Genomic DNA, 27,659 nt, shown 5'->3' with positions numbered 1-27,659 from the left:
TGTAAAGTGTATTTATATTTTCTTTTTTACTCTTCCATCATACTACTTATTAGTTTATGATCCACACTAAATAGATAATTTCGTTGAATTTTTAGGCACTAGTGCGCGAAAGTAGATAGTCAATTGTAAAATTGACGTTCCCGACGTTCGTGTTTTATTGGGAAAACGCGATTTAGAACGAAGGAGTGTAAATAATTATTTCTACTTCCTCACCTCCGTTTTGTCTACAAACTAATTTCTCTAATTTCTCCTTAAGCCTTAAGTAAATAAGTCAAGACACAACTAGCGATTTAATGCAAATTAAAAATAATACTGCTCCTCCTTCTGCCCGCTCATGGAAGCCGTTGGCACTTGGTAGAAAGTCATTTGAAATTAAAAAAATCAACAAACAACCAAAATCTCGATGATGTCGGTCTGTCTGTCTGTACTCTTATATTCTTAGGTATAAAAGGAAAGTTTTTGAGCCGAATCGCGCATGCGCAGATGTAGGTGGTATCTAGGCTAACCACAGCAAATGTTTTATGATTAAATGCGTTGAAGACTTATTTAAAATGTCTGTAAAATTCTTTGGTACTTAGAGATTTAAACAAGTATAGCACATGCTGAATTTCTTTTTATGTTTTCGTAATAGGTAAGGTACAAGAACGCATCGGACTATTCAAGCGCGCTTGCGGTTGAGTTGTTACCGTGGAGTTTGATGGTAAACACTCTCGGTTGTCCTATCGCTATTATAATTAACGAGAAGGAACTATGTCGCGTGTGCCACTATGGAATTGTTACGCCGCCGAAACTCGACGTAAGCCACCGATTGCTTTGTTGCATATCCTAAACATTGTTGTAGGAAACTTTCCATTTGGGCATTGGTATTAACAATATCTGGAACATTTCATCACCACTCCAACTGGCAACGTCAGAATGGGGAACCTCGTTTTATATGCCTAAGATTACCGGCACTGTTCCCCTTGAAGGGGACATTAATACCATCATTATGTGCGGGAAACATGTAAGAGATCCACAAGTGATCAGTCGCCAGAAAATAACGTGCGTTTCAGATTTGTGTCGCTACAATCTCCAGTAGCTTTGTGAACGAAATACGTTTACTGAAGATAAGTTCTAGTCACGTTTTGGTTAATAACATGTCGCAACAGGTCCACATTTTGTGCTTGGCGATCGAGGAATCTGGGGAGAAGGTTTCTATCGGTGAAAGCTTTGAGAAATTCTCCTTCACATTAGCTCCTAATTTAGATAAAAGGTAAGAAGCTCAGATCAACACTAATACATAGTGACTTGCAGTAACACGGGCATTCCCATCGTGCAGTGGTACGTCATCGGAAAGTACGACACGAATGCAAACTTTGCGCTGTACATCTCGGTTTCGGTGAGTACTAAGTGCGGCTGGTCCTGCCCGGTTAGAGTGGACAAGGGATTAGTACGTCGCAGCATTTCGGTTCAAACCGAAAACCAAAGCGTAATTACCTTACCAGTTTCTGAACCAAGACGTAGTGTTGTAACTTTTAGATTCCAATCGTAATTACCTCTCAAGAACACAGAGGGCAGATCTACCTGTCTCTTTATAACGATCTATATCCGCAAATGCTAATCGAAAATCGAAGCGGCGCAACGTTGTACTTTGCCCAATCGACTCGCAATCTGACCGTTCCCGATTCGGAACACTTCAAATGGGCGTGCACAATCGAAGACTACCGAGCTTGCTATTACACCATGCCGAATTACACGGAGAAATTTCCCGATATCGTTCAGGAGAAATCGGCCGAGCAGCTGATTATCGCCTGCGAACCCCTGATGAACTCGGAGGAGTACAGTTGGTCGTATCCCATCAACTTGTATCAGTCCAAAGATCAACTCGTTTATGTTCCGTTCCATGGCGACGTTAAGATTACGATAATCAAATCGATTCACACCACCTTTGTTATTGTCGATTCGGCGATGCAGGTAGGTTTTTTCGGCGTTTACGAATTGCGTGTGATATTTTTGTTAAAGGTCGAGATTAGTGCCAAAGATATACGGGTGCGATTATTCATGCAAGAGAGCGAGACTAATCTGCAAGATGAAGGATTCCTTCCGATTAGTTACGCTCATTCGTCTCATAATGTAAGTGTACATTATTACAGGGTGGTGGGGCGTTCTCAATAATTAGCGCAGTTCTTGGTAGGTTCAAGGTCGAATTTTAAGTAACATACAACATATCTAAATCAACAATTTAACAAGTGATACAATTTAAATAAAAATTACGCAATTACAAACAAAATCCAAAGAAAAAATAATACTGAGGCACAAATTCAAGTAAAACAAACCAATTCTGTGTTTATTCGTAATAACCCGAGCACATTGTTAATAAACAAATGCATATAGGTAGTATTGGAATTATTAGTTAATTTTGTTTAAATAATCACCTTGTATTTTGTTTCATTTACTGTAAAGTTAGATTACGTTAAAAAAAGATTAGGGACATCTAGACGTAATTGCGTTAAGTGTTTCGTAAAAGTTTATCTCATTTAAATCCGGTCTTGCGATAAGGAGTACGTTATCACTCCTAATTAATTTGAAGATCAGCAGTTCGTTCGAAGAGGAATATTGAAGTTAGACGAGAAGGGGAGCCGGCCGTCTTTTTTTGATTGGTAAACGTTGACAAGATTCCGAAGTAATATCAGTTGGTGTTTTTTTTGTGCTTCTGTTTAAGGAAATTGCAGTTATAACCAGGGCCGGATTTAGCATGGCGGCAATGTGGGTCCGGGTCGATCGCGGCTAATTTTCACGGGCGGCAAAAAAAAAACAAAATTGGGAAATAATTCTACAGTACTATCGTGGAAAAATTTTACGAAATAGAAGTTGGAATGTTATGCACACTCTTACCAACTTAAAAGTAATCATGAAATATGGAGTAACCTCACATTTCGACGAAATTATCTGAACTTTGTATTAAGATTGAGGAAAATTTGTCTTTTATTATTTTGGAAAACCACTCAATCTGAGCACTTTAGGAGAAATAAAGTGGTATTAACACTTTTTTGTAAATAGTAAAAAATGCATATTTCGGTTGGAGTATAAAATGCTTTTAAATTGGTTGGCGGCAATTTCTAGGGGCCCATAGTCGCAGAATATGCAGATTCGGTGCTGGTTATAACCAAATGTTGGTATTATTAACTGTTTAAGAGCGCGCTGTCAAAGTAGTGAGGGAACTGAATGCCTTTAGTCTAGATTGTAACCATTTTGAAGTCAGAAGGAAAATTAGAGATGGCGTTAATATTGTCTTAATTTACGTGACTTTATAGGAAACAGTGGCAACAATAGAATGTCTAATTTTTTATTGTTTGTTGAGATCGGTGGCCATGTTGCATCGAGTATAGACAGTGATATTTATTAAGAAGTAGACATAGGGATTTACGTGTATTGTTTTTCGCTGCCTACTTTTAAATGACCGGAAAAAACATTACACGTATATTTTGTAAATGACAAAATCTCTTCTGAAGAGCGCCTAATTTTATGCAACCATACTATCTTCTTAAAACAAATGAAGATCTGAACATTGTTGCTTTGAATTCACATAAAATAAGTTTCTTACTCGTCTTAAACTGTTACCGGCACTATACAATATTAACTTTTTCTTCAGTTGAATAATCGCACACAACATTATATAATGTATATGTCTTTAATTGTGAACAGTACAGTTACACAACCAACAATAAAGAATATTGGGTATTTAGGCAAAAAATGGATAGTGGCGCCGTTTTGCTACCGATAACTTCAATGGTGTTTTGATTTACTTTACAAAGCCTAGCATTGTTTTCTTGTTTCAACTAAAATGTCCAATGGTTTGCCACTTTTAGATCAGTAGTGCTAGTGCTACATCGCTGCAAAGCTCCCCTACCGACGATGAGCAGCTCACAGAATTGCCGAACATGCAAATAGTAGAAGCGCAACTTGCTCCATCCTCAAGTCTGTCTACAAAATCAAGCACCTACGGATTTAAATCCCTACCGCCTGCCCAGAACAAGCCAGATAAAGCGATTGCAATCAGGCCATACAGCGCGGAATCATCAACCAATATGGCCACCTCGCTAATTACAAGTACGGTACCAATAAACACCCAATGCGAGGTATTCAAAGTGAGCGCGTTAGTAAAGCGATTTACGCTGACGTTTTTATCGGACTTGAGCAGCATTTGCGCGGAAATGAACGAGATCGCCAACCTGACTTTGGACGATCTCGCCGTTGTGGCCAAACAAAATCAGGTGCGCACATCTCATCGTCAATGCTCACTAATAATTCGCTTTCAGTATATGGACGTCAATTTTAGTATTGCCACCGTACAGTTCGATAACCAAATGTACAGTAAGGGCAATTTCGATTTTCCCGTCGTACTAATTGGGCAGGACGCGAAACCGAATCAGCAGTTAGGCTCCTTTAACACTCCCATACTGCAGTGGATTAACGCCGCGCAGTCCGATCCTTTGGTGAAGGTTGAACTCAGAATAGAAACGTGGAGGGACATGGCGAAGTCGTGTAATGTTTCAAGTAAGTGAATCTTTGCCGTTCTCGAATTATGTTACTTTAAAAATCGGATTCCGTCTTTGAAATGACGTGTTTCTACCATGAGCAATTTTTATTATCGTTTTGTTTTGTTTTTATTGTATTGTCTTAGTTACAATGGATACAATAAACAAAACAAAGTCTCCATGAATCCATGGCCTACTATTTAAACATCATTAAAAAAGATTTTTATTTTTGGTTCAAGGCTAAAATTTAAAAAGATATAGCTTGTGATACATCACTCTAATCAGGAAAAAGAATGAAAAAAAATTGACGTTAAGATATACAGGGTGTTGCGAAAAAAAATTCCAACTCTGGCCCAAATCTCAAAAATGGTGTTCTAAAATTTGCTTAACTACGCCACTGGATTCCACGTAAAAATATCTAAAATAGACAGTTTTTACCTCTTTTCTATCTTACATGAGTAGCAAGATATGATAACATCCCAAAAGGTCAAACTTTTCGTTTTCACCCTGTACCGCAGAAACAAACGTAGCCAGATTGCCCAGATTGATTCTTTTTGTGGTAATAAAAGTTTCACAAAAAAGGGTCACAGGGTCGCGAAAACCGCAAGTCTCTATCTTTAAAAACAGTCGAGATACGCTGCAGTCTCCACCAAAATAGGACACACTGTACAATGTACATGTTAATTTGGAACCCCCTCCGTTCTAGAAATGTTTGCAAACTGAAATTGCGCACACTGATGAAGATAAGGTAACTAATTACAATCACACAAATTTTCAATCAAAAATTTCAAATAGAAACCGAAAAAAAGATAATTTTTCCAAAAATAGATCAAATCAAGGCCGCTGTGAGAACTCGTCGACTTTTATGTTACGTTTTATCAACTTGTCAGTTTCTATATCCATGGTTTCTACTGCTCTTTGTAATTCTTATTTACAAAAATGGCTGAATTTAGCAACGAAGAACGTTTTGATATGGTTTGCGCCTACATCAGAGGAAAATCGAGCCGATTATTAACTTTTTTCTCGGTTTCTATTTGAAATTGTGATTGTAGTTACTTTGCGTTTCAAAAATTTGGTTTTGAATTTGTATTTCACAACATAGGGAAATTTACACATACACCGCTTCATAGCGAACATGAACAGAAGTATGTCTGGAAATAAAAAGCGATAATAACGCGTTCATTTAAGTTTTGAATTTGTATTTTATTAAACATAGGGAAATTTACACATATACCGCTTCATAACGACCATGAACAAAAGTATAAAAAGTGATAACAACGCGTGCATTTTCGATAAAGGTGTGCAGTTACGTTAATTACACCGGATTGTAAGGCAGACGAGTTTCGACTTTCAAAGAGCGAGGACGTATTATTTGTGTGTGAGAATTTTATTTTAGCATAATTGCGATGTTTCGGAGCTGATTTCGCTAGCGGTACGTACTGAAATTTTTGATTTTGAGTGAAATTATTCTAAACAAGAATGTGCATGCCATATTTTCATTGGAGTCATTAGGAAGTGTTAATTGAAACTGGAGTGGTGACGGTTATCTGCAGGTTTCGTTTTGCGTGGGGCGGTAGTTTTAACCTAATTCGTAACAAGGCCGTTAATTTACGCAAAGTAACATTTTTCGGGATAACAACGGGCGCATTAATTTTGATAAACGAGGAAGTTTTTTCGGATCGCTAACAGTAATGACCGATTAAAAGCAAGTTTGGAATTTATAATCGGCGCTTTTACTTCCAACAAAACAGTTAACAAATTGAGTGAAATTAATTATAACAGCGGAGTATTGACATTTCGTTCCGTTGCATAATTACGATTTCGACTTTTACCTTCGCGAAATTAAAGCCGGTTTGCTTGGATTCGTGATTCATGCGAACTTTTCCTGTACTAAACCTTGCATTCATCATGAAGATAACGTTACGAGGTTGGTGCAGAAAGTCAACTGTACCATTGAAGCGATTTGTTTCCATATTTCTAAAGGAAGCTGCAATTTCCCAAGATGAATTTGTTGCTAGAAGTCAATAACTGTAAGTTATTTTAATTTTTTCTTTGCATGGATCTTTGATTGGCAACAAAAGCCGATCGGTATGAAATGAAATCAATGCAGACACGCATCAAGTTACCATAAATCATGAATTGTACGCTAGCGACTACGTCATTGTCGGCTTCTTCAGAACACACCCGATCAAAGATCCACTATACAAACTGTAGTGGTCGATTATTTTTAGGAATTTGTACTTTAATTTTGATTGAAGTAATTTTAATATTCCTAAAGGAATTGACCAGTGAAAATTATTTGCATGAAACACATATGTATTGCGTTTATTGATAAGAATCGGATCCAGACAAAGGATGTTGGTTATTTTGTTCACTGATTGGAAATTTGCATATAATTTCAGTGATACCATTCCTTTGGTTGGATTAAAATTTTGTTTAGGATTTAGAGGTGTGTGTACACTTTCGAAAGGAGAATGTACCATTAACTTATTATGAGGTAAACAAAATGTTTAGACAAGGGGCAAATTTAGCATGGACACGTGATCACATGTTTTCTACTTCTTTTTATAAACCAACCCAATATTTTACATCCAAAATCGTGTAAGGAAAAATGGAAAATGATCGCCTTTGTTTTTATGAATATATTTCAATCAACTAAAATCATAGGCGTATAAAATATATTTTTATTACTGAGCTAGCCGTGGGTAAATTAAAAGTTAAGTGTCACATTGGAAGGTTCATTTTTATTTTGTGCAAGTGAGGTCTTCGACCCATATAAATGTAACTAAACCAGTTACACTAGCATTTCTAGAACATAGTGTAATATAGGGGTCCTAAATTAACATGTAAAAAAACGCACGGTATACCCAGCTATACGTAATTGCTGGACAGGCAGATTCTAGTATCCCTAGGAAACTGGCATATTCCTCTACTGAAACGACAAATTTTTTAGGGTAATTTCAAAGAATCGTAGGCGGATCCTAAGAATTGACATCTTTGAGTGGGTGTAACAATTTCAAAATTAGCAAAGAGCCCATTGTAATCCCTGTTAGGTTTTAATTTCTAAATAGTTCGCAAAGGATTTCCCAATAAGTAATAAACAGTCAAGGTAACTTCCAGAAAAGAAACCGCTTTAAATTTCCTAGTTACTTTGTGAACGCATGGTAAGGATGGTTTTCAAATTAAATTAATTTGCTGGAGGATTAGGCTCTAACTCCAACTACTCCATCACTGGACAAACCACCTTCCGCTAGCTAAGCTCTGTATAAAATAGGAACTGGCGGTTGCGTCATATCTAGGTTATCTCTCTTTAATACCCACCAGTTGGAAGTAACAGAAAATTGATGTCATATGTCGGATCATGGTACAATAAGACAAGGTATGCCTATACGTGACGTCATTGGGATAACTTGGCTCTACCGTTCAATAAAGTAATGGGGTTTGTGTAGTCCTACCAGTTAATAAAAGTGTATCCCCTTCAGTGGCGTACGTAGAAATTTATTCTGGGGGGGGGGGGATTAAACAAGTTCGTGGCACATACAGTCACCCAGTGCGTACTAGAAGGGGGGGGGGGTAAGAAATTGGGTTGCAGGTTGCTGATGCTGGTAGTCATTTATCTATTTATTATTGTACAGGCGAAAAAGATTAGATTAAAACGGTATTTTATTTCTTACTGCTGACAGTCCCCTTTATTGCTTTTGCTTTAATTAGTCAACGAAAACTTTGAATAATAGGTATATTTATGGGCAAAAAACCAATTTCGACAAAAAATTCAAAGGGCTGTAACTTTTGATCTAGTAGTCCGATCTTGGAACTGTTTGAAATTATGGATTCTACAGGCCACATTCTATAAGGAAATATTTTTTTCCGGTCGATCTGAGACAATTTTTTTTTTCGAGGCTCAAAAAAAGGCAGTGTATAACCTTCCTTTTTTACCAAAATTCGACTGCGCCAAAATTTCTGGGGAAAACACTTTTTCTTATTAATTTGGGTGCGTAGAATCCAAAACGATTCGTACTTTTTCGATTAGACGTCTCAATCAAAAGTTATGGGGAAAAAAATTCCTGTTTTTAAAATTTAAAATTCTTATTTTCGTCATTTCGTGAAAGGCAGGACGCAGGTACCTCATCTCAGTAGCAGTACTAAGTACCTGATACCTATTTGTTATTTTGGGCATCAATGTAGCGAATTGCCGATCGATGCCGAATAGCCAAATCGTTGACTGCCAACACTGATCACTCACTGAATAGTGAATACTGAATACTACAGAATATTTAGATTTTAATGAATTTAGACTTTAACCAAAACCAAAATTGCTCTCTATATATACCTATATATTATTGCATTTATTTTAACTCAATTCTTCTGGGGGGGGGATATATATCCCCTTCTCCTCCTCCTCCCCCCCCCCCCGTAAATACGCCACTGATCCCCTTTATGGATATGATCAGATTTGTTCAATCCATGTCAACTGCGGCAAGTTTCTCACATTAAACTTACAAAGTATCAATTATTGCATGTTATCAATACAAATATTTAAAGTTACAATAAAATATGTAAGTAAAAATTATATTAGCGTTTTCATAAAGTCACTAGAACAATCCCTAACATTAAAGTTACTACAATCTGGTAACTTCCGCCATTTTTGGGCAAAAATCATGCGTTCTCTCTCTAACACAGGAGCCCAATGGATTGCGGTACTTTCTATATTTAGTTACTTTACGTTTTCATAAAGTCACTAAATATAGAAAGTACCGCAATCCATTGGACTCGTGTGTTAGAGAGAGAACGCATGATTTTTGCCCAAAAATGGCGGAAGTTACCAGATTCTAGTAACCTTAATGTTAGGGATTGTTCCACCTGTTTGGAGATATCTGTATATATTTTTATAAAACATGACAGTACTATGAAGTTAGGTTATAAAAAATGACAGCTATTCAGATTTTATTTGTCCATTTTTTTAAGTTGGCAGCAAATTTGCCCAAAAATGGCGGATGATTGCGGTACTTTCTATATCTAGTGACTTTACGTTTTCAAATAAGGACGAGACCTCCTAGCGGCAATAAAAATAACTTAAAAGGCTGATTCAATTTCTGAAATAAGTATATTAAGTGGTGCGTTTAGCTTCTCTGTTGCCTTATATTTATATCTAAATGCATTCCGAGATGCATTCAGTATGATTACTCAACCAAATTAAATTAGTAATTGCAATGGCAGTTCTAATTCAAGTATGAAGCGTATGTCATTTTCAAACTTGGCGGTGATTCTTGTGACGTCATTGGGATAAAAACGTCATCTGCGTTTAGTTATAGTATTACCTTGTCTTATTGTACCATGTGTCGGATGATGTTTGGCGTTTGTCATATGTCATTCAAACCTAACCCAAACATCAATGACGTTTGACACTTCAGTTGCAGCGCCCAATGAAACTTCGGAATAATTGACATCTTTGTCTTTGTTATAAAGCTAGAGGGAGTAAACCGTCGTCGCACCAGTCAAGTCAAATAACGCAGGGGCGGGACGAATGCGGGATATATTTGTACAGCGGAGTATTCAAGTATGCGTAAACCGATGCGGCGGTTCGCACGCATATCGTCCCGCTCCCGTTCCCGCATTTCCGCGTCGTTTTGAGTGGACCTTTAATCAATATGTGACGTACCTTAATTTTAACGAAACCGAAAAAAGATGGCGCAACCGCCAGTTCCTACTCATAGATATATAAATACCTAGATACAGCCATCCTTAACAAACGTACCTCGGTTTTTAAAAAACATATCAAAGAAATTTGTACATCTCTCCATTACTTTCTAACCAAGATGAAACATGTTCTATCTCTTTTTATTGCCTTAACCACTATGTCGTACGCGGATCGGACGCTTAAAACAAACTTATCGCGTCCCATATAAGTCATGTGACAGTTGACACATTTCACGATCGCGCGAAATCAAATCTAACTAAAAATATTCGCCCTAAACATGATGGGCGGTTTTTTCACTAAATATTATGTAATTATTGCGTTATCAATTGAATACGAATAACATTAGTGCTTGCTACAATGATAGACGCGTCCATAATTGTTATTCCTGAAATAGTTTTATTACATAGAGCTACGCCATTCAAATTTGGGATTATGTTTACCTTGTTTGGCATGATGTGCTGCAGTGAATTCATTGCTGGCTTGCAGAATATCAAAAAAACCGTAAGTAAGTAAAGTTTATGTTCAACATTTTAATTTTAATTGCATGGTTTTAGGCGTAATGGTAAAGGAAATTAAGTTGCGACAGGAAGTGAATTCGTTTCCAATTATCATTTTGGCCTATATGATGTTGATGCAGTGCGTTTGTATCATGATCACAAAGAAGGATCCGTGCAATATTCTTAGGAAAACGAGTTTTTAGACTGTGTGTGCGTGCAATATCAAATTTTGGTCGCTACGCGTCTTGCCTACCTTTCGGCATATGTCCATTCGGTGGGGTTTCTTTTTGAAATTATAGTGCTAATTGTAGTAAGTAAGCTACACGTGTACATTTATTTAAAATAAATACAACACCTTAACAATGATATCCAATTGGTGATAATACTCATTTAGTGAACATTCATTACGTTTGTAAAAGCTCACAATCCGAATCATCGTCAGATGAAATTGACAAATTCGAATCATCACTGTCATTATTAACACTTATTATAAAGTTCAGCCACATCAACCAAATATAACTTCTCTTTTAAATTAATCACTTTCCACATGTTCACACACTTTCTTCCAGTTGTCAGCTGTAATTTTTTCAAATTCTTCATTTGCCAGCTTTCTAAGTAACATCTTCCATTTTAAATGCAACATTTCTTGCTGCTATGCGATTTAAATAAATAAAAAGGCGGTTTATTTATGTTGTAAAGTCTCAAATCTGATAATTTTCTGTGTGATTTGTGCTAACAATTTGATTGACAGTTATAATAAATAATGCGAATCTTGTCTTCCATGCTCAGGGTACCTCTATGAAGGATAGCGCTATACGTAATTAATGTGCCGAAAGTGATGGTAATAGATGGTACGTCCTTTTGAACTATGTTGGGGTATGGCTGTATCTATGTATTTATATATCTATGTTCCTACTATACAGACTTTAGACAATATTTTCTACCAATCACACTGTTTCAGAACTGCGAGACATAACAATAAATATTCGACCGCTGTTAGTCTACGTGGAGGACAACTACATGATGGCTTTAATGGAGTACCTCTCCGTGTTCTCGCCCGCCAATTTAGTTCTAAGACCGAAACACAGAGCAAAAACTTGCTCCCTCTTCAACTCGTCGTCGATTTTCGTCCCGTACTGCATTACATTAGACTCGAAAGCGTTAGCGCAACCGTTGTCGCTTTGCACTTTAACAATTGAACCGATAACAGTATTACTATCCGTACATTGGTCGATGAAGCTATACATCGCACTGGATCAATCTCCGTTGCAGTTCAATCGATTTGAACGTAGGAATTTAATATCAACCTCGTATAGGTAAGTGGGGATTGTGGTAATTGCGTGACAGCCAAATTTCGTTTAGGTTGGGCCATGCCTTGACGATGCACTACATATCTGGAGCAATTTTTGGAGCCGGCTGGGTGGTCGGTTCTCTCGAACTGTTGGGCAGCCCGGGGGGTCTGGCGCGGGCGATGGGAAGTGGCTTACGTGACTTTGTCAGTCTGCCTTACGAAGGTCTGATACAAGGTCCGTGGGCTTTTCTGCAAGGGGTCACGTACGGATCTGCCTCGCTAATGAAGCATATAACCGCGGGTACGTTGCAGTCGGTTACGAAGTTGGCATCGAGCGTCGCGCGGAATTTGGACAGGTTAACTCTTGACGAGGAGCACTTGAGAAGAACAGAGGAACAGAGGCGCCATCGACCGTCGGGTATAACCGAAGGATTTGTGCAAGGTTTAACCGGTCTCGGGATAAGTCTATTAGGCGCAGTGGGCGGAATCGCTCACCATCCTTTGCAGTCCGTAATGGAGGAGGGCGTGTCGCCACGCAGTTTGGTGACTGGAGTCGGGTTGGGACTAATGGGCGTGTTTACGAAACCGCTAAGCGGGGCCGCCGATTTAGTTGCGCTCACCGGGCAAGGACTTTTACATGGCGCCGGGTGGTGTCTTGCGCCAACTGCGCGATCGCAACCGGTTCTTCACCACATTTACTCAAATCCGAACTCGTTAGTGAAGTACACGTGGAAATTTACTGAACCGTTAACTCAAACCAACTCATTGTTTGTAACGGATGCTACATGGATCACGAGCGACCGACAATACGAAGCTGTAACTTTGATTCTCACAACCGAAGCCTTAGTGATTGTCAATTCAGACGAGGACGTCTCCCACCGCATCATCGCGCTATCCGAATTGAACGCAATCGACGACACCTCGGACCCGACCTTACTAAACTTGCGACTGACACCGACAGTTACAATTCCGAAGGCGCGCGATGAATGTAGCATAGAAATGGATCCCGTGTCCCGAGCAAGGGTCGCCGACTACGTCAAGAGTACCGTGGGCTTGCTGACCTTCCCGGACGACACCAGTCCCGAGCATTCGGCGATGGGCGTGTCGCCTTGTCCCTCTCCCCCTTCCGTTGCGAACTCGCAGCGAGAGGAGTCCACCCTATCCTTTTACGTGAATCCGCAAAATCGCAATTACTTCTTAACCATCTTATCGTTGGTGAAACATCAAATGCAGAATTACGTGTTTCCGATTCTCTAACGACTTTTTTTTTTGTTAAATTGCCGACCAAATATTTAAAAATATATGTACATGATATTTTAATTTTATTTGTGTAAATATTACAATTTGTTGTGTTAATTACAAAGTGTATTTTTACATGTTGATGTTAATTATTGCAGAAAGTGACAGCGTTTCGGGATTTGTTTACAAAATGTTGCCCGTTTTCGATCTGCAGGGAAGTTGCAAATAATTCCAGCGAGTGAATTTGCAGTAAGTGATTCCATTTTTTTTTATCACTCAATCGGAAACTACGTTTTCTCATTAACATAAGTAGGCTAGTCAAAATAGGTGGTTAAGGTAGAAAAAATTAGTAACAAAGTGATCTCTGCGGAAATGAGTACCCTTATTAACCCCTCAAAAATCGCACTTTGTCGCATTGGTGGAATTTGGAAAAAATGGCCGCCATCTTGATTTTTTTCGAATTTATTAAATATTTCGTAAAGTATAAATTATATCAAAAAAACTCAAGAGACTTTTTTTATGGAGAATCAAAAGTTACCCGTAATAAAAAAGTCTATTGATCAAAAAACAAAAAAATTATTGAAATTTTTATGATTTGGCAATATGGATTTTTTTTAAATTTGGTGAATATCTGAATTAGTTAAAACTGTTTTTTTATGCCTAATTTTGAAAATAAGGATTTTAAAGTAAAATACTCAATAATTGGGTAATTATTCACATCTGTGTCGAGACTTAGATGTATTTGAAAAACTTAATGCAGATATAGCAGTGTTAATTAAATCGGGACTTAAAATTATTTTAAATCTGTACCGGTGTCTAAAGAAGATTCGTGATTTAATGTAGCAGGTAAGTAGAGGGAGGCAAATAATTGAATGTTTTTATTTTCTTTAGGTTATCGGCTCACTAGAGTCGTTTATATATTTTAGCAAGGTCTCATGATGAAGTGAGCTTCGAAATCGATAACCTAAAGAAAATAAAAACATTCAATTATTTGCTTCCCTCTACTTACCTGCTACATTAAATATATCCAAATAATTCACATGGAGCAATACATCAATTAAAAAAAAAAGATTCATGATATTAATGTGCTGTTTGGCAGCTTCTTCGGTTGGTGGTAGTGAGGCTAAACACAATTCTGAATTTAAGCTTTGCCTTGAAGCAGTGGCGTAGCAAGGTCTTCTGACACCCGGGGCGGAATTTCAACTTGTCACCCTTACCATAATTAATCATAAGCCTTTTCAAATTTTAGATAGATAGGTCCGCCCCCTCCGCACCCCCCTTCCTACGCCACTGCCTTGAAACCATTCGCATATACAGGGTGGTTACTTGCGTCACGCATCATAGGGATTTCAATGTAAAATTCATAACATGCGATTATTGGCTCCCCAAATTATTTTAGAGCAAAAATGTATTAAGGTTTTTTGTAGAAAAAAATTTTTTACGTCAATCAACCGTATTAGTTGTCAATTTTCTGCATAATAAAGACGGAAATTTGGAAAAATAAAACCCCCATCTTTTTCAATAATCTGTGACGCAATGGAATTTTCTAATACAAAAACTACGCCAAAATCCGTCATGCCATGGAATGTCTGCTATAAAACAAATCAAATTCTATCAAAAAGTATTTAATTTAGAACAGCGAATTCAACATAAAGAAAGACCAAATTACTAAAAACGGTTTCCTAATATAACAATTTACAATAAATGTTCGAATAAGTCACCATTAACTGCAAGACAGTAACCAAGTCGATCATAAAATCCACTTCGAACTGCTGCTAATTATAACTGGATATCTTTTGGTTTCAGAAAATTCCATGGCATCGCAGATTATTGAAAAGGACGCGGGTTTTATTTAAGATTAAGATGGCGGCCATTTTTTTTCCAAGTTCCACCAATGCGACAAAGTGCGATTCTTGAGGGGTTAATAAGGACCCTATTGAGTACTCATTTCCGCAGAGATCACTTTGTTACTAATTTTTTCTACCTCACTTGTATAAACTTGCCCAGATTGACCAGCCTAAAGGTAGAATTTTTGGTCATCTTTCTATTCCTGTGATTATCGGGTGGTATTTGAACTAAGGTCATCGGCCTTGGCGTCGTTGTGAAGAACCTGCATGGCGTATTTCCCTTGCTGAAAAAACGTGCGCACTGTGACATTGTAGCTTAAGGGGGTTGCATTTTTTAAAATTCCAGTTAAAATGAGCAAGTGTTTTTGGTATACCTACTAACAATTTTAAAGCATGAGTTGTAGGAGTTTAGTGTCAATATTTGGGACGTAAAGTAATAAATATCATTTCAACTAGGTACGTGACTAAAATGACGTCACTGGGAAAAGACCCAATAGATTTCACCGAAAATATTAAACAAAAAAGCAAGGGTGCACATTTAAGCGAGAATTATGAGTATGTGTACATGCTGAAATGGGTGGAGAGTGCCATTTATGGGCGTCAGTTTACTAGAAAAATTAATCCGAAAACGAGGCACTCTCATGGGTGTCAAGGCTAGACCAACGACGCAACCTAGTCCAAAATCCAGGCTTAGCTGTGAATTTGAGTTGTACTTGTTACCCCGACAGCTAAAGTGTTTGGTTAATGTGGTAAAAGTCGTGTTGGAGACTAGAGTCGGAGCGGAGCGGTCCAATGCGGTTTTGAGAGCCTTATTAGCACTCAAGAGTTACGGGCATGTATTACACTCTTCAGTTCATCTGAAATACAATAACCAAAGGCTAGAAGTGAATTCCTACAGTTATATATTATAACAGAAGGCCAACACCAATTAATTTCCGCATAGGTTATTCTTATTTGAGCTTATAAAAGAAATAATGTGACCATTGCACCGTATAAGTTCAAACATGGAGAAGATTGCCACCAGAAAACACCGCCTTCGTCTGGAAGATCAGGGTTAAGCGATATCTGTTGTCGTCTCCTTTCCACAAACCCCAAAGTCGTTTGGAAGGATTCCAGTTACCAAAGCAGAACAGGGGTATGTAAATTTTTGCTATTTATTTTCATTACAGACCATTTCCTCTTAGGATTTTGATCTGTTTGAACTAATGTTGAAAAAATCACACAATATCTCGTAAATAACCATAAAGATACCCGTTTGTGTATACAGTGATATTCATGTAGAAGTCGACATATTTCCTATGTACTTTTACATGATAAAAAGTCTCCTGAAAGACGCCTAATTTTATGCAACCAAAATAACTTCTTGAAACAAATAAAGATCTCGCTGTCATATTAATTATTAATTTGAATATTGTTACTTTGGCTTCACAGAAAATAAATCTCTTAAGCTCCTTTAACTGTTAGTGGCACTATACCAATTGGAAATATCAACTTTTTCCTTAGTTAAAAACATCGCACACGAACCGAAATTAGAATAGGAAAGTCAAAGCGATAATATTCAAATTAATGAATACGGCAACCAGAACTTTATTTGTTTCAAGAAGTTATTTTGGTTGCATAAAATTAGGCGCCCTTCAGAAGAGATTTTGTCATTTAAAAAATATACGTGTAATGTTTTTTCCGGTCATTTAAAAGTAGGCAGGGAAAAACAATAGGTACACGTAAATCCCTATGTCTACTTCTACATCAATATCACTGTAGAAATTTTCTTGTGTGACACTTTGTGCATGAACTAATAATAATAATATTTATTAGTGTGTAATAACAATAGAGTATTTGCACACGTCAAAAAATATCATATAAGTATATGTACCAAGAACAATATAAAACAATCAATACAAACAAACGAGGGGTATTGCACTGGGCAAACTTTTATATGGCAGTACTTTGTGTACTTCTGTATCCTGGCAGTAATTCTGTGTACTGCCAGGTACTACCAGGTCCTGTTTGCATATTGTCACGAAATTAAGGACCATCTTATAGACATTTTTTAATTAAAAAAAACGCTAAAAGATACTATTTGACTAAAGGTTGTATTTGTTATTTATACAGGGTCCTACAGCAGTGAGTCGGTCTTTCCTAGCCCGCAAATCGTAAGGTATAAAAAAATCTTATGTGCAAATGTCAACTGTGGATGGTTGCGCATCTATAGAAATTATTTTTGAATGTACAGAGTGTCTCTGTTTCATGGAGTAAGTAGATGATTTTTTTAAAATAGAACACCCTGTGTATTATTAGTTGTTGACATTTACAATCTACATTGAAGCCTATTCTCTTTTTGATTTTTTGTAATTGTTGCCATCTTTGTAATTTTTTTCCGAATAATTCCCCATAAGCAAGCCTCATTTTAATGAATCATACCTTGTTTTTTGAAGTTAATCATTTTTGAGTCAACACTTTGATAATGAGAAGTTGGATTTAGTGATTAACAATGAAATGGTAAAAGTGTCATAACTATTTTTTTCAAATGGAAGTACCACTCTTTTATTTCGTTATTCGATAGTCTTTTGTATTCTCTTCAACTTTTAGAAGGGATGCCCTGTGTCTGTACCTCGTGGTTTTTACCCATATGAATTACATGTTGATACATCGAAGTAGGCTGTGATAATAAAAATCAAAAAAATGGCCGATGGTAAACACTGCCCCAAATTAATTATTTACTGCAACTATACTCGGTATTTTGCAGTATAATAACAACTACGAGGTTTAGACAGGCGTGCCCTTATAAAAATTGAAAAGAACACAAAAGACTATCGAATGGCGAAATAAAATAGCGGTATTTCTAGTTTGACAAAAATTACTTCGGAAAATTTACCGCATTTCATTGTGAACACCCTGTATCACTAAATCCAACTTTCTCATTATCAAAGTGTTGGTCTTTACTCGGTGCTCAACGTTCCGATTCATAAAAGTGAGGCTTGCTTATGGGGAATTATCCGGAAAATATTAATAAGATGGCAACATATAATATAAAATATACAGGGTCATTCTTGACGACCGTCAGTTAGAAAGATATGGAGAACCTTTGAAAATGAAACTGAACTGATAAGTTCTTTAAGGGTTTTGGCACATGATGAATTGAACTAAAATATTTTTAAGATGGCGCCACTTCCACAAATACTTCTGGTGCTTGCGGAAGTGGCGCCATCTTGAAAATATTTTAGTTCAATTCATCATGTGCCAAAATCCTTAAAGGACTTATCAGTTTAGTTTCATTTCCAAAGGTTCTTCATATCTTTCTAACTGACACTCCTCAAGAATGATCCTGTACAGGGTGTTCTATTTAAAACAATGATTTCTATAGATACGCAACCATTTGACATTTGCAAAAAAGGATTTTTTATATAATTTACCAGGTATGAGCTAGGAAAAACCAACGTACTGTTACAGGATCCACCTTCCACACTTTTTCTTATTAATTTTGGGGCGTAGAATCCAAAACAATTCGTACTTTTTCGATCAGATTTCTCAATCAAAAGTTATAGACTAGAAATCAATTTCGAAAGAAAATTCAAAGGGCTGTAACTTTTGAACTCGTAGCCCAATCTTGGTCTTTGTTACACCCGTATCTAACAGCATCATACATCGTTTTCCCAAATGCAGTGCCATCTATGTATAAACTATTAGGTTGAGTCTTAAGTGACGCGACTTGGATAGCTGTCTCCGGGGCATAACTTAAGCAGGACGGCGCTCGCCCCGTCCCATCGACCCATTCTAGTTTTCCTGACTATTGGGAGGTGTACTGTAGGAGCAATTTCTTCTAATGGGTGCAACGTGTATTTCCTCTACGATTTGCATGTTTTGACAACTTTCTTTGAGACGTCCCCTACTCCCCATACTTACTTACTTTTTTTAAATTTGATTTCTCTTTTTAGATTGTCTCTGGCAGTACCTACCTAATCGCCAGCTATCCAGAATGACAACACTGCTCCAATACCGATGGGAAGATCCAATATCCTTCAAATCAACACAGAGCAACTACGTAGTCGGAGAAGGCTATGTCGCTTGTCAACCCCGAGACCGCAACATTCATTTAGGTAGGAGAATGAAACACTCCGTACACGTTTACTAGTTAATTTTATTATTGCAGGTACACCACATCGAATTCGACACCATCATCTACAGAGTCATTACGTTACGGCCGTCGACCAGAAATACATGGTAAGGTTCAATTAAAATTATATTAAAATGTGTCAATCGTAGATAACTTGATTCCGTCGTGAACAAGGGAACCAAAACAAATACGGGTCAAGTTATTTACTTTTGAACTTTATTTTTCAACTTTTCAACTAATTCATTTTACATAATGTAGGAAGTGCGAGGTCGAGACGTTGGAAATCTGGAAAATACCAGAAACTAACTTCGCATGTGTCAAAGGGGACTGCACCAGGAATGGCACCTTGCAAGAGACAATGCAACAACGGTGAAAACCAACGGTAAATACCTACGGTAAAAACCAATGGTGAAAGCCAACGGTGAAAACCAAAGGCTGGAAAGGGAACCTGGATTTGTATAAAAAGCCAGCGTAAAAGGAAACGATCTTGGAAATGATCAGCCAATCTAAACGCTTGAATTTTTTTTAATTTAATTTTTTTAGAACATTTTTGAATTTTTTTTAGTCATTTGAAAAAAGTTGATTGTTCAAAAAAAGTTTTAAATTTTTTAAATGGTTCAAAAAAATTTAAAAAAATTAAATCCAAATTTTTTTGAATTTTTTGAATTTCTTTAATTTTTTCAATTTTTTTAATTTTTTGAATTTTTTGAATTTCTTTAATCCCCTTGCATTCCTTATGGCCTTTTTTGAATTTCTTTCATTTTTTTAACTTTCTGAATTTTTTGATTTTTTCTATTTTTTTGAATTTTTTTAAATTTTTGAATTATTTTCTAGATTTTTTGAATCACTTTTCAAGAAATTCAACAAATTAAATGTAAATTTTTTTGAATTTTTTGTTTTTCTTTAATTTTTTTAACTTTTTGAATTTCTTTATTTTTTTGAATTTCTTTAATTCCCATGCATTTCTTATGGGGCTTTTTTGAATTTCTTTAATTTTTTGAACTTTCTGAATATTTTGAATTTTTTGATTTTTTTGAATTTTTTGGATTTTTGCTTTTTTTCTAAATTTTTTGAATCACTTTTCAAAAAATTCAAAAAAAAATAAATGACAAAATTAATTTCAAATTTTTTTGAATTTTTTGAATTTCTTTAATTTTTTGAACTTTTTGAATTTCCTTAACTTTTTGAATTTCTTTAATTCCCTTGCATTTCTTATGGGCCTTTTTTGAATTTCTTTAATTTTTTGAACTTTTTGAATGTTTTGACTTTTTTTATTTTTTTGAATTTTTTGAATTATGTTAAATTTTTCTAGATTCAAAAAAGTTTAAGAGACAAAATTAAAATTCAAATTTTTTTGAATTTTTTGAATTTCCTTAATTTTTTGAACTTTTCGAATTTCCTTAACTTTTTGAATTTCTTTAGTTCCCTTGCATTTCTTATGGGGCTTTTTTGAATTTCTTTAATTTTTTGAACTTTTTGAATTTTTTGAATTTTTTTATTTTTTTGAATTTTTTGAAATTTTTTAAAGAAAATTTTTTTTTAATCATTTTAAATGTTTTTGATTTTTTAAATCACTTTTTAAAAATTTAAAACAAATTGTAAAATTATTATTAAATAATTATATTTTTTTTATTTTGATTTTTTTTTCGTTTTTTTATTTTTTTTTTTATTCCAAAAAATTTAAAATTGAAATATGCCTTTTGGTTTTTATAGTTGTCATCCTCATCCTTTCTAACCTGATTAGAACAATCGGTAGGAATCGTATACCTACGCGTGCTGCACTAAGTGTACTTCCAAGTGCAGTTAGGGCTTTGACACGAACGAACGAAATTAGTTTGTACCGATACTCACGACGGATTTGTATTTTCCAGATTTCCGAAACGGACGTGGTTTCCTTACTGCATCCGTCGCTGTAGTCCTCGACAGAGAAGATGGGGATTACCCTGAAACAATAAATACATTATAAATTGTAATTTTGCTTCGTCTTTAATAAATTTACTCACCGTCAGTACTGTATTTCTCCATCTCACCGTGCTTCGAACGTTGTCCCCAATCGAAGTGAGGTTGGTGACCTGCATTTTGAATTAGGAATCACATACGAAAATGGGGTAACCTTTTCTAACGACAGCAAGGCCTACTATCTCCAGAAAATCGTTGACAATTGAATTAGCTGAAATAAAATTGTGAGAAACAATTGACGTGGAGATATTTGAAACATACCTCTACTTAACCCTTCCAGTGCCAGCTCCATTTTTACTTGGGGATCTCGTGAAAAGATGGTGGGCATTTCATGGGAATGTTGAATTGACTGGAAGAGGCACGTCTGTGATGACAGTGTCGGGATCATCGAGGATCTACTCCTCCATCTCCAGAAAATTGTTGACAATCAAAGGGAATTACCTAAAAATAAAACCCATTAGAGAAGCAATGGAGGTGGAGATTGACACACCTCCCTCTAAGTATTCCTTTCCAGAGCGGTGTTGGCCAGCTCAATTTTTAGTTAGGGATCTCCCATGAAAAGGTGGTAAGTTTCTAGGGACTGAAAGTGGTACCTCTCTCGGATAGCATTGCGATTGTTCCATTTCCTACCCCTCCATTTCCAGAAATTCGTTGACAATTGAATTAGCTAAAATAAAATCGTGAGAAACAATTGAAGTGGAGATATTTGAAACGTAGGTACCTCTACTTATATTCCATTCCAGTCCGGTGTTGGCCATTTTTACTTGGAGATCTCATGAAAAGATGGTGGGCATTTCATGGGGATGTTGATTCACTGGAAGAGGCACATCTCTGATGACAGTGTCGGGATCATTGAGGATCTACCCCTCCATCTCCAGAAAATCGTTGACAATCAAAGGGAATTACCTAAAAAAAAACATTAGAGAAGCAATGGTGGTGGAGATATTTGACACACCTCCCTGTATTCCATTCCAGAGCGGTGTTGGCCAGCTCAATCTTTAGTTAGGGAGATCTCCCCATGGTGGTAACTTTTTCTAGGGACTGAAAAGAATACCTCTCTCGGATAGCATTGCGATTATTCGATTTCCTACCCCTCCATTTCAAGAAAGAATAAGCTTAAAAAACCATTAGAATCAATGGCGGTGGAGATATTTGAGACACCGCTCTGTATTCCATTCCAGAGAGGTGTTAACCAGCTCAATTTTTAATTAGTGATCTCCCATGAAAAGTTGGGAAGTTTTTCTAACAAATAAAAGTGGTACATTCATCGCGAAGAGCTAGGGTTGCTACATTGACCGTCTTGAGTTCTGGACACCATCCCTATGTGAACCAAAATCTGGGTACACATTCAAAAATTTATTAGGTACCTACCTTGTTTGTAATTTACATAATTTTGACAACAAAACTTTTATTATTTTTGTTGCTATTTCGTTATTGTTACAAATAATGGCCTCTTGTTCAGAATCCAGAATGAATGTATGATGAGTTGCATATACACCAGGGTACACATTCCGCACGGAAACAAATCAATTGTTGTGAACATGAGACCATTGTATGTGAATAAACAATGACAGCAACCAATTATAAACTTTGAAATTTATTTGTTTTAGGCTAAAATGTAGCAACATCATAAGACAAAATTACGGTAGGCACTAAAATTCATACAAGATATCGTTCTGACATCTAACGTTATTTGCTTGAACTAAGTGCAAATTATTGCAGAGCACTTTATTATTACCACCGTAATGTTGCATCCACTTAGCATAGATGTCGCTAACATACGACAGAAAACATTTCCCGATAAATGCAGGAATTTTAGATATTAAGGTAATGATTCCTTTGCTTAGTGGTGCCACGATTCCAGCACTAGATGTGTGAACGATATTAATTTGCCTAAAATGCGCCTCAAATTTTCATTGTAAATCATACTGCTGTTTTCTAATTTTGCTGACTTTTGTTACATTTATGCACTGCATAAATTTATGCAAACATAGCTTGCAGCAAAATACATGTAATTGGTGACTCCTGTAATATAAATTTAGTTTTTAGAATCTTAAGTGAGATTCTTAGCCATTGAATTTATAATAGTTATAAATTCAATGTCTTAGCTTCAATAAAATTCCATGAAAACTTGAATTTTCATTCGCTGATTATTTCCCTGATATGTAGACCACCAATCATACCTACACGACGTTCAGAAAAACGGCCATGTTCAACATAATTAATTAGAGTCTAAATTTTAGACTATTACCTTCTCTAACAGCAATCTCCACGCGAACTACTAAGAGAAAATAATGATAATCACCAAGAAGGTCGATTACATCCTTACTGGCGAATTTTTTATTTATTCACTGGAAAATTTAACCTAAAATTCTTATTTCCTTTTGGCATCGATAACAAGAACGTTATTGTAATTCCTACTTCCTTTTACTCCCTTTTCCTTTTGGAATTGGAATTGAATCCCCGCTATCGTAGCAGCCACGGTGTGCACGATAATAATAATAACTGCATTGTACACCCTCTTTGATTGCATAAAGAATAATAAAAAAACAACACCTCAAGAAATTGCAGGATAAATTCAAAGCTTACTTCTAATTATTGTATCGTTGTGACATCTGGCGTACATGAAGTAAACTGAGTGTTCAAATGTTTGCCGATAAATGCAGGGACCTAGAGAACTTAGGTGGCGGCCTCTTTGAAAGAAAGCTTGAACTAATAAACTAGTTGTAATATAATTTTCTGCAAATAATAGTAACACAATTAGTTTATTGCTTCAACGCTAGATGTCTGAACGATATAAACTTGTGATTAAAAAATCGTTGAGCTCTAAAACGTTAAAGTTCTATGTTGAATATGGACAAAGATTATTACTAATTTTGGATATAGTGACTTTTTGGAGACAATCCGATAATAGGAGTCCAGCCCGCATGTTAGGTCAAAAATTCAAATTAGAAGTAGGCAACACACAATACACGTATGACTATTGTGTATACTACAATATCTATGCGATTAAAAATAAAGTGAGTTGATCCTATCTCCTAAGCCCGAAGCTCAAAATCTAATTTAAATAAGTGTCTTTGAGTTACCGAGCGAACCGCTGGGTTCGGGTAGTTTGATAAAGAGTCATTGCAGTAATTTTTGTACATTTTTTATGTGTATGTAGCATTGTAGCAATAAATACGTTGCATAAATAAAAGTGTTAATTTCATGGACCTGTGAGGTTTAAGTTTTTTGTACGTGATTGTAAGAGAGTTTAGATGTTGTGAGCGACGTTAGAGTTCTTTATTAATGAGGTTAGGGGTTTTTTTCTGAGTTAGGTTCATCTAACCTAACTACCACCTTCATCTAACCTAACTATCACCTTCATCTAACCTAACTACCACCTTCATCTAACCTAACTATCACCTTCATCTAACCTAACTACAACCTTTATCTAACCTAACTACCACCTTCACCTAACCTAACTACCACCTTCATCTAACCTAACTACCACCTTGATCTAACCTAACTACCACCTTCACCTAACCTAACTACAGCCTTCATCTAACCTAACTACCACCTTGATCTAAATAATAAACTCAAATTTTTTTGAATTTTATGAATTTCTTTGATTTTGTGAACTTTTCGAATTTCCTTAACTTTACTTACATCTACTTATATTCCATTCCAGTGCAGTGTTGGCCATTTTTACTTGGAGATCTCATGAAAAGATGGTGGGCATTTCATGGGGATGTTGATTCACTAGAAGAGGCACATCTCTGATGACAGTGTCGGGATCATTGAGGATCTACCCCTCCATCTCCAGAAAATCGTTGACAATCAAAGGGAATTACCTAAAAAAAAACATTAGAGAAGCAATGGTGGTGGCGATATTTGACACACCTCCCTGTGTTCCATTCCAGAGCGGTGTTGGCCAGCTCAATTTTTAGTTAGGGATCTCCCCAAGGTGGTAACTTTTTCTATGGACTGAAAAGAGTACCTCTCTCGGATAGCATTGCGATTATTCGATTTCCTACCCCTCCATTTGAAGAAAGAATAAGCTTAAAAAACCATTAGAAGCAATGGTGGTGGAGATATTTGGGACACCGCTCTGTATTCCATTCCAGAGCGGTGTTAACCAGCTCAATTTTTAATTAGTGATCTCCCATGAAAAGTTGGGAAGTTTTTCTAACAAATAAAAGTGGTACATTCAACGGGAAGAGCTAGGGTTGCTACATTGACCGTCTTGAGTTCTGGACACCATCCCTATGTGAACCAAAATCTGGGTACACATTCAAAAATTTATTAGGTACCTACCTTGTTTGTAATTTACATAATTTTGACAACAAAACTTTTATTTTTGTTGCTATTTGGTTATTGTTACAAATAATGACCTCCTGTTCAGAATCCAGAATGAATGTATGATGAGTTGCCTATACACCAGGGTACACATTTCGCACGTAAACAAATCAATTGTTGTGAACATGAAACTATTGTATATGATTAAACAATGACAGCAACCAATTATAAACTTTGAAATTTATTTGTTTTAGGCTAAAATGTAGCAACATCATAAGACAAAATTACGGTAGGCACTAAAATTCATAAAAGATATCGTTCTGACATCTAACGTTATTTGCTTGAACTAAGTGCAAATTGTTGCAGGGCACTTTACTATTTCCTCCGTAATGTTGCATCCATTTAACATAGATGTCGCTAACCAATGACGGAAAACTTTTCCGATAAATGCAAGGATCTAAGATATTTAGGTAATGATTAGTTCATTCCTCCAGCACTAGATGTGTGAACGATATTAATTTGCCTAAAATGCGCCGGAAATTTTCATTATAAATCATACTGCTGTTTTCTAATTTTGCTGTATTTTGTTACATTTATGCACTGCATAAATTTATACATACATAGCTTGCAGCAAATACATGTAATTGGTGACTAGCGTTTCATGTCGCCACTTTGCATACCAAAATTGATTTTTGTTTAGTACTCGCGGAACTTATGGAAAAATGAATGTCTAACTCGTGTAATATAAATTTAGTTTTTAGAATCTTAAGAGCTTCAATAAAATTCCATGAAAACTTGAATTTTCATTCGCAATTTACCCTTATAGGTAGGCCACCAATCATACCTACACGACGTTCAGAAAAACGGCATTGTTCAACATAATTTAGACTATTATTTTCCTTCTCCAACATAACAATCTCCATGCGAAGTACTAAGAGAAAATAATGATAATCACCAAGAAGGTCGATTACACCCTTACTGGCGAATTTTTTATTTATTCACTGGAAAAAACTTGTAATTCCTACTTCCTTTTACTCCCTTTTCCTTTTGGAATTGGAATTGAATCGCCGGTATCGTAGCAGACACGGTGTGCACGATAATAATAATAACTGCATTGTACACCCTCTTTGATTGCATAAAGAATAATAAAAAAACAGCACCTCAAGAAATTGAAGGATAAATTCAAAGCTTACTTCCAATTTTTGTATCGTTGTGACATCTGGCGTACATGAAGTAAACTGAGTGTTCAAATGTTTGCCGATAAATGCAGGGACCTAGAGTACTTAGGTGGCGATCTCTTTGAAAGAAAGCTTGAACTAATAAACTAGTTGTAATATCATTTTCTGCAAATAATGGTAACACAATTAGTTTATTGCTCCAACGCTAGATGTCTGAACGATATAAACTTGTGATTAAAAAATCGTTGAGTTCAATGTTGAATATGGACAAAGATTTTGACTTAAGTTCCTATATTACTAAGTTTGGATATAGTGACTTTTTGGAGACAATCCGATAGTGGGAGTCCAGCTCGCATGTTACGTCAAAAATTCAAATTAGAAGTAGGCAACACACAATACACGTATGACTATTGTGTATACTACAATATCTATGCGATCAAAAATAAATTGAGTTGATCCTATCTCCTAAGCCCGAAGCTCAAAATCTAATTTAAATAAGTGTTTTTGAGTTACCGAGCGAACCGCTGGGTTCGGGTAGTTTGATAAAGAGTCATTGCAGTAATTTTTGTACATCTTTTATGTGTATGTAGCCATTGTAGCAATAAATACGTTGCATAAGTAAAGGTGTTAATTTCATGGACCTGTGAGGTTTAAGTTTTTTGTACGTGATTGTAAGAGAGTTTAGATGTTGTGAGCGACGTTAGAGTTCTTTATTAGTGAGGTTAGGTGTTTTTTCTCAGTTAGGTTCATCTAACCTCACTATCACCTTCATCTAACCTAACTACAACCTTCGTCTAACCTAACTACCACCTTCATCTAACCTAACTACACCCTTTATCTAACCTAACTACCACCTTCATCTAACCTAACTATCACCTTCATCTAACCTAACTACACCCTTTATCTAACCTAACTACCACCTTCATCTAACCTAACTATCACCTTCATCTAACCTAACTACACCCTTTATCTAACCTAACTACCACCTTCATCTAACCTAACTATCACCTTCATCTAACCTAACTACACCCTTTATCTAAC

General features: G+C 36.2%; 1 protein-coding gene and 1 long non-coding RNA gene across 7 annotated transcripts in view; one reads left to right on the top strand and one right to left on the bottom strand.

The window, feature by feature from the left end:
* LOC116177230 (vacuolar protein sorting-associated protein 13B) overlaps positions 1-21,211 on the top strand; it is a 65,543-nt gene extending 44,332 nt beyond the window's left edge. The window contains exons 26-40 of one of the 3 annotated variants that reach the window (XM_031496140.1): positions 632-796; positions 842-1,003; positions 1,053-1,252; positions 1,294-1,468; positions 1,519-1,953; positions 2,002-2,112; positions 3,849-4,253; positions 4,299-4,536; positions 11,674-12,028; positions 12,075-13,491; positions 15,546-16,224; positions 19,025-19,186; positions 19,240-19,310; positions 19,462-19,585; positions 21,075-21,211. In XM_031496140.1, coding sequence (XP_031352000.1) covers positions 632-796; positions 842-1,003; positions 1,053-1,252; positions 1,294-1,468; positions 1,519-1,953; positions 2,002-2,112; positions 3,849-4,253; positions 4,299-4,536; positions 11,674-12,028; positions 12,075-13,260 — 3,432 coding nt within the window. In that variant the 3' untranslated portion in view covers positions 13,261-13,491; positions 15,546-16,224; positions 19,025-19,186; ... (1 more) ...; positions 19,462-19,585; positions 21,075-21,211. Of the gene's footprint in view, positions 1-631; positions 797-841; positions 1,004-1,052; positions 1,253-1,293; positions 1,469-1,518; positions 1,954-2,001; positions 2,113-3,848; positions 4,254-4,298; positions 4,537-11,673; positions 12,029-12,074; positions 13,492-15,048; positions 15,067-15,322; positions 16,225-19,024; positions 19,187-19,239; positions 19,311-19,461; positions 19,586-21,074 lie in introns of those variants that run through there. The other 2 variants (XM_031496141.1, XM_031496142.1) reach the window with 2 other exon arrangements.
* On the bottom strand, positions 20,820-27,459 carry LOC116177231. 4 transcript variants are annotated; one of them, XR_004146629.1, is made up of 10 exons: positions 25,459-27,459; positions 25,045-25,407; positions 24,811-24,995; positions 22,534-22,615; positions 22,118-22,482; positions 21,884-22,068; positions 21,653-21,829; positions 21,424-21,603; positions 21,207-21,373; positions 20,820-21,146 (listed from the first exon to the last, which is right to left on the bottom strand). It is a non-coding gene; the product is annotated as an uncharacterized LOC116177231 (long non-coding RNA). The 4 variants fall into 4 exon arrangements; XR_004146628.1 differs by having other exon boundaries at positions 25,045-27,455; XR_004146630.1 differs by lacking the exons at positions 22,534-22,615; positions 24,811-24,995; positions 25,045-25,407 and having other exon boundaries at positions 20,821-21,146; positions 25,459-27,451.
* Positions 27,460-27,659: the final 200 nt, after the last annotated feature.

The sequence above is a fragment of the Photinus pyralis genome, unplaced genomic scaffold (genome assembly GCF_008802855.1).
Source record: "Photinus pyralis isolate 1611_PpyrPB1 unplaced genomic scaffold, Ppyr1.3 Ppyr1.4_LG7, whole genome shotgun sequence".
NCBI lineage: Eukaryota > Metazoa > Arthropoda > Insecta > Coleoptera > Lampyridae > Photinus > Photinus pyralis.
Note: the sequence above shows the minus strand (reverse complement) of the source record. Positions and strands in the feature narration are given on the sequence as shown.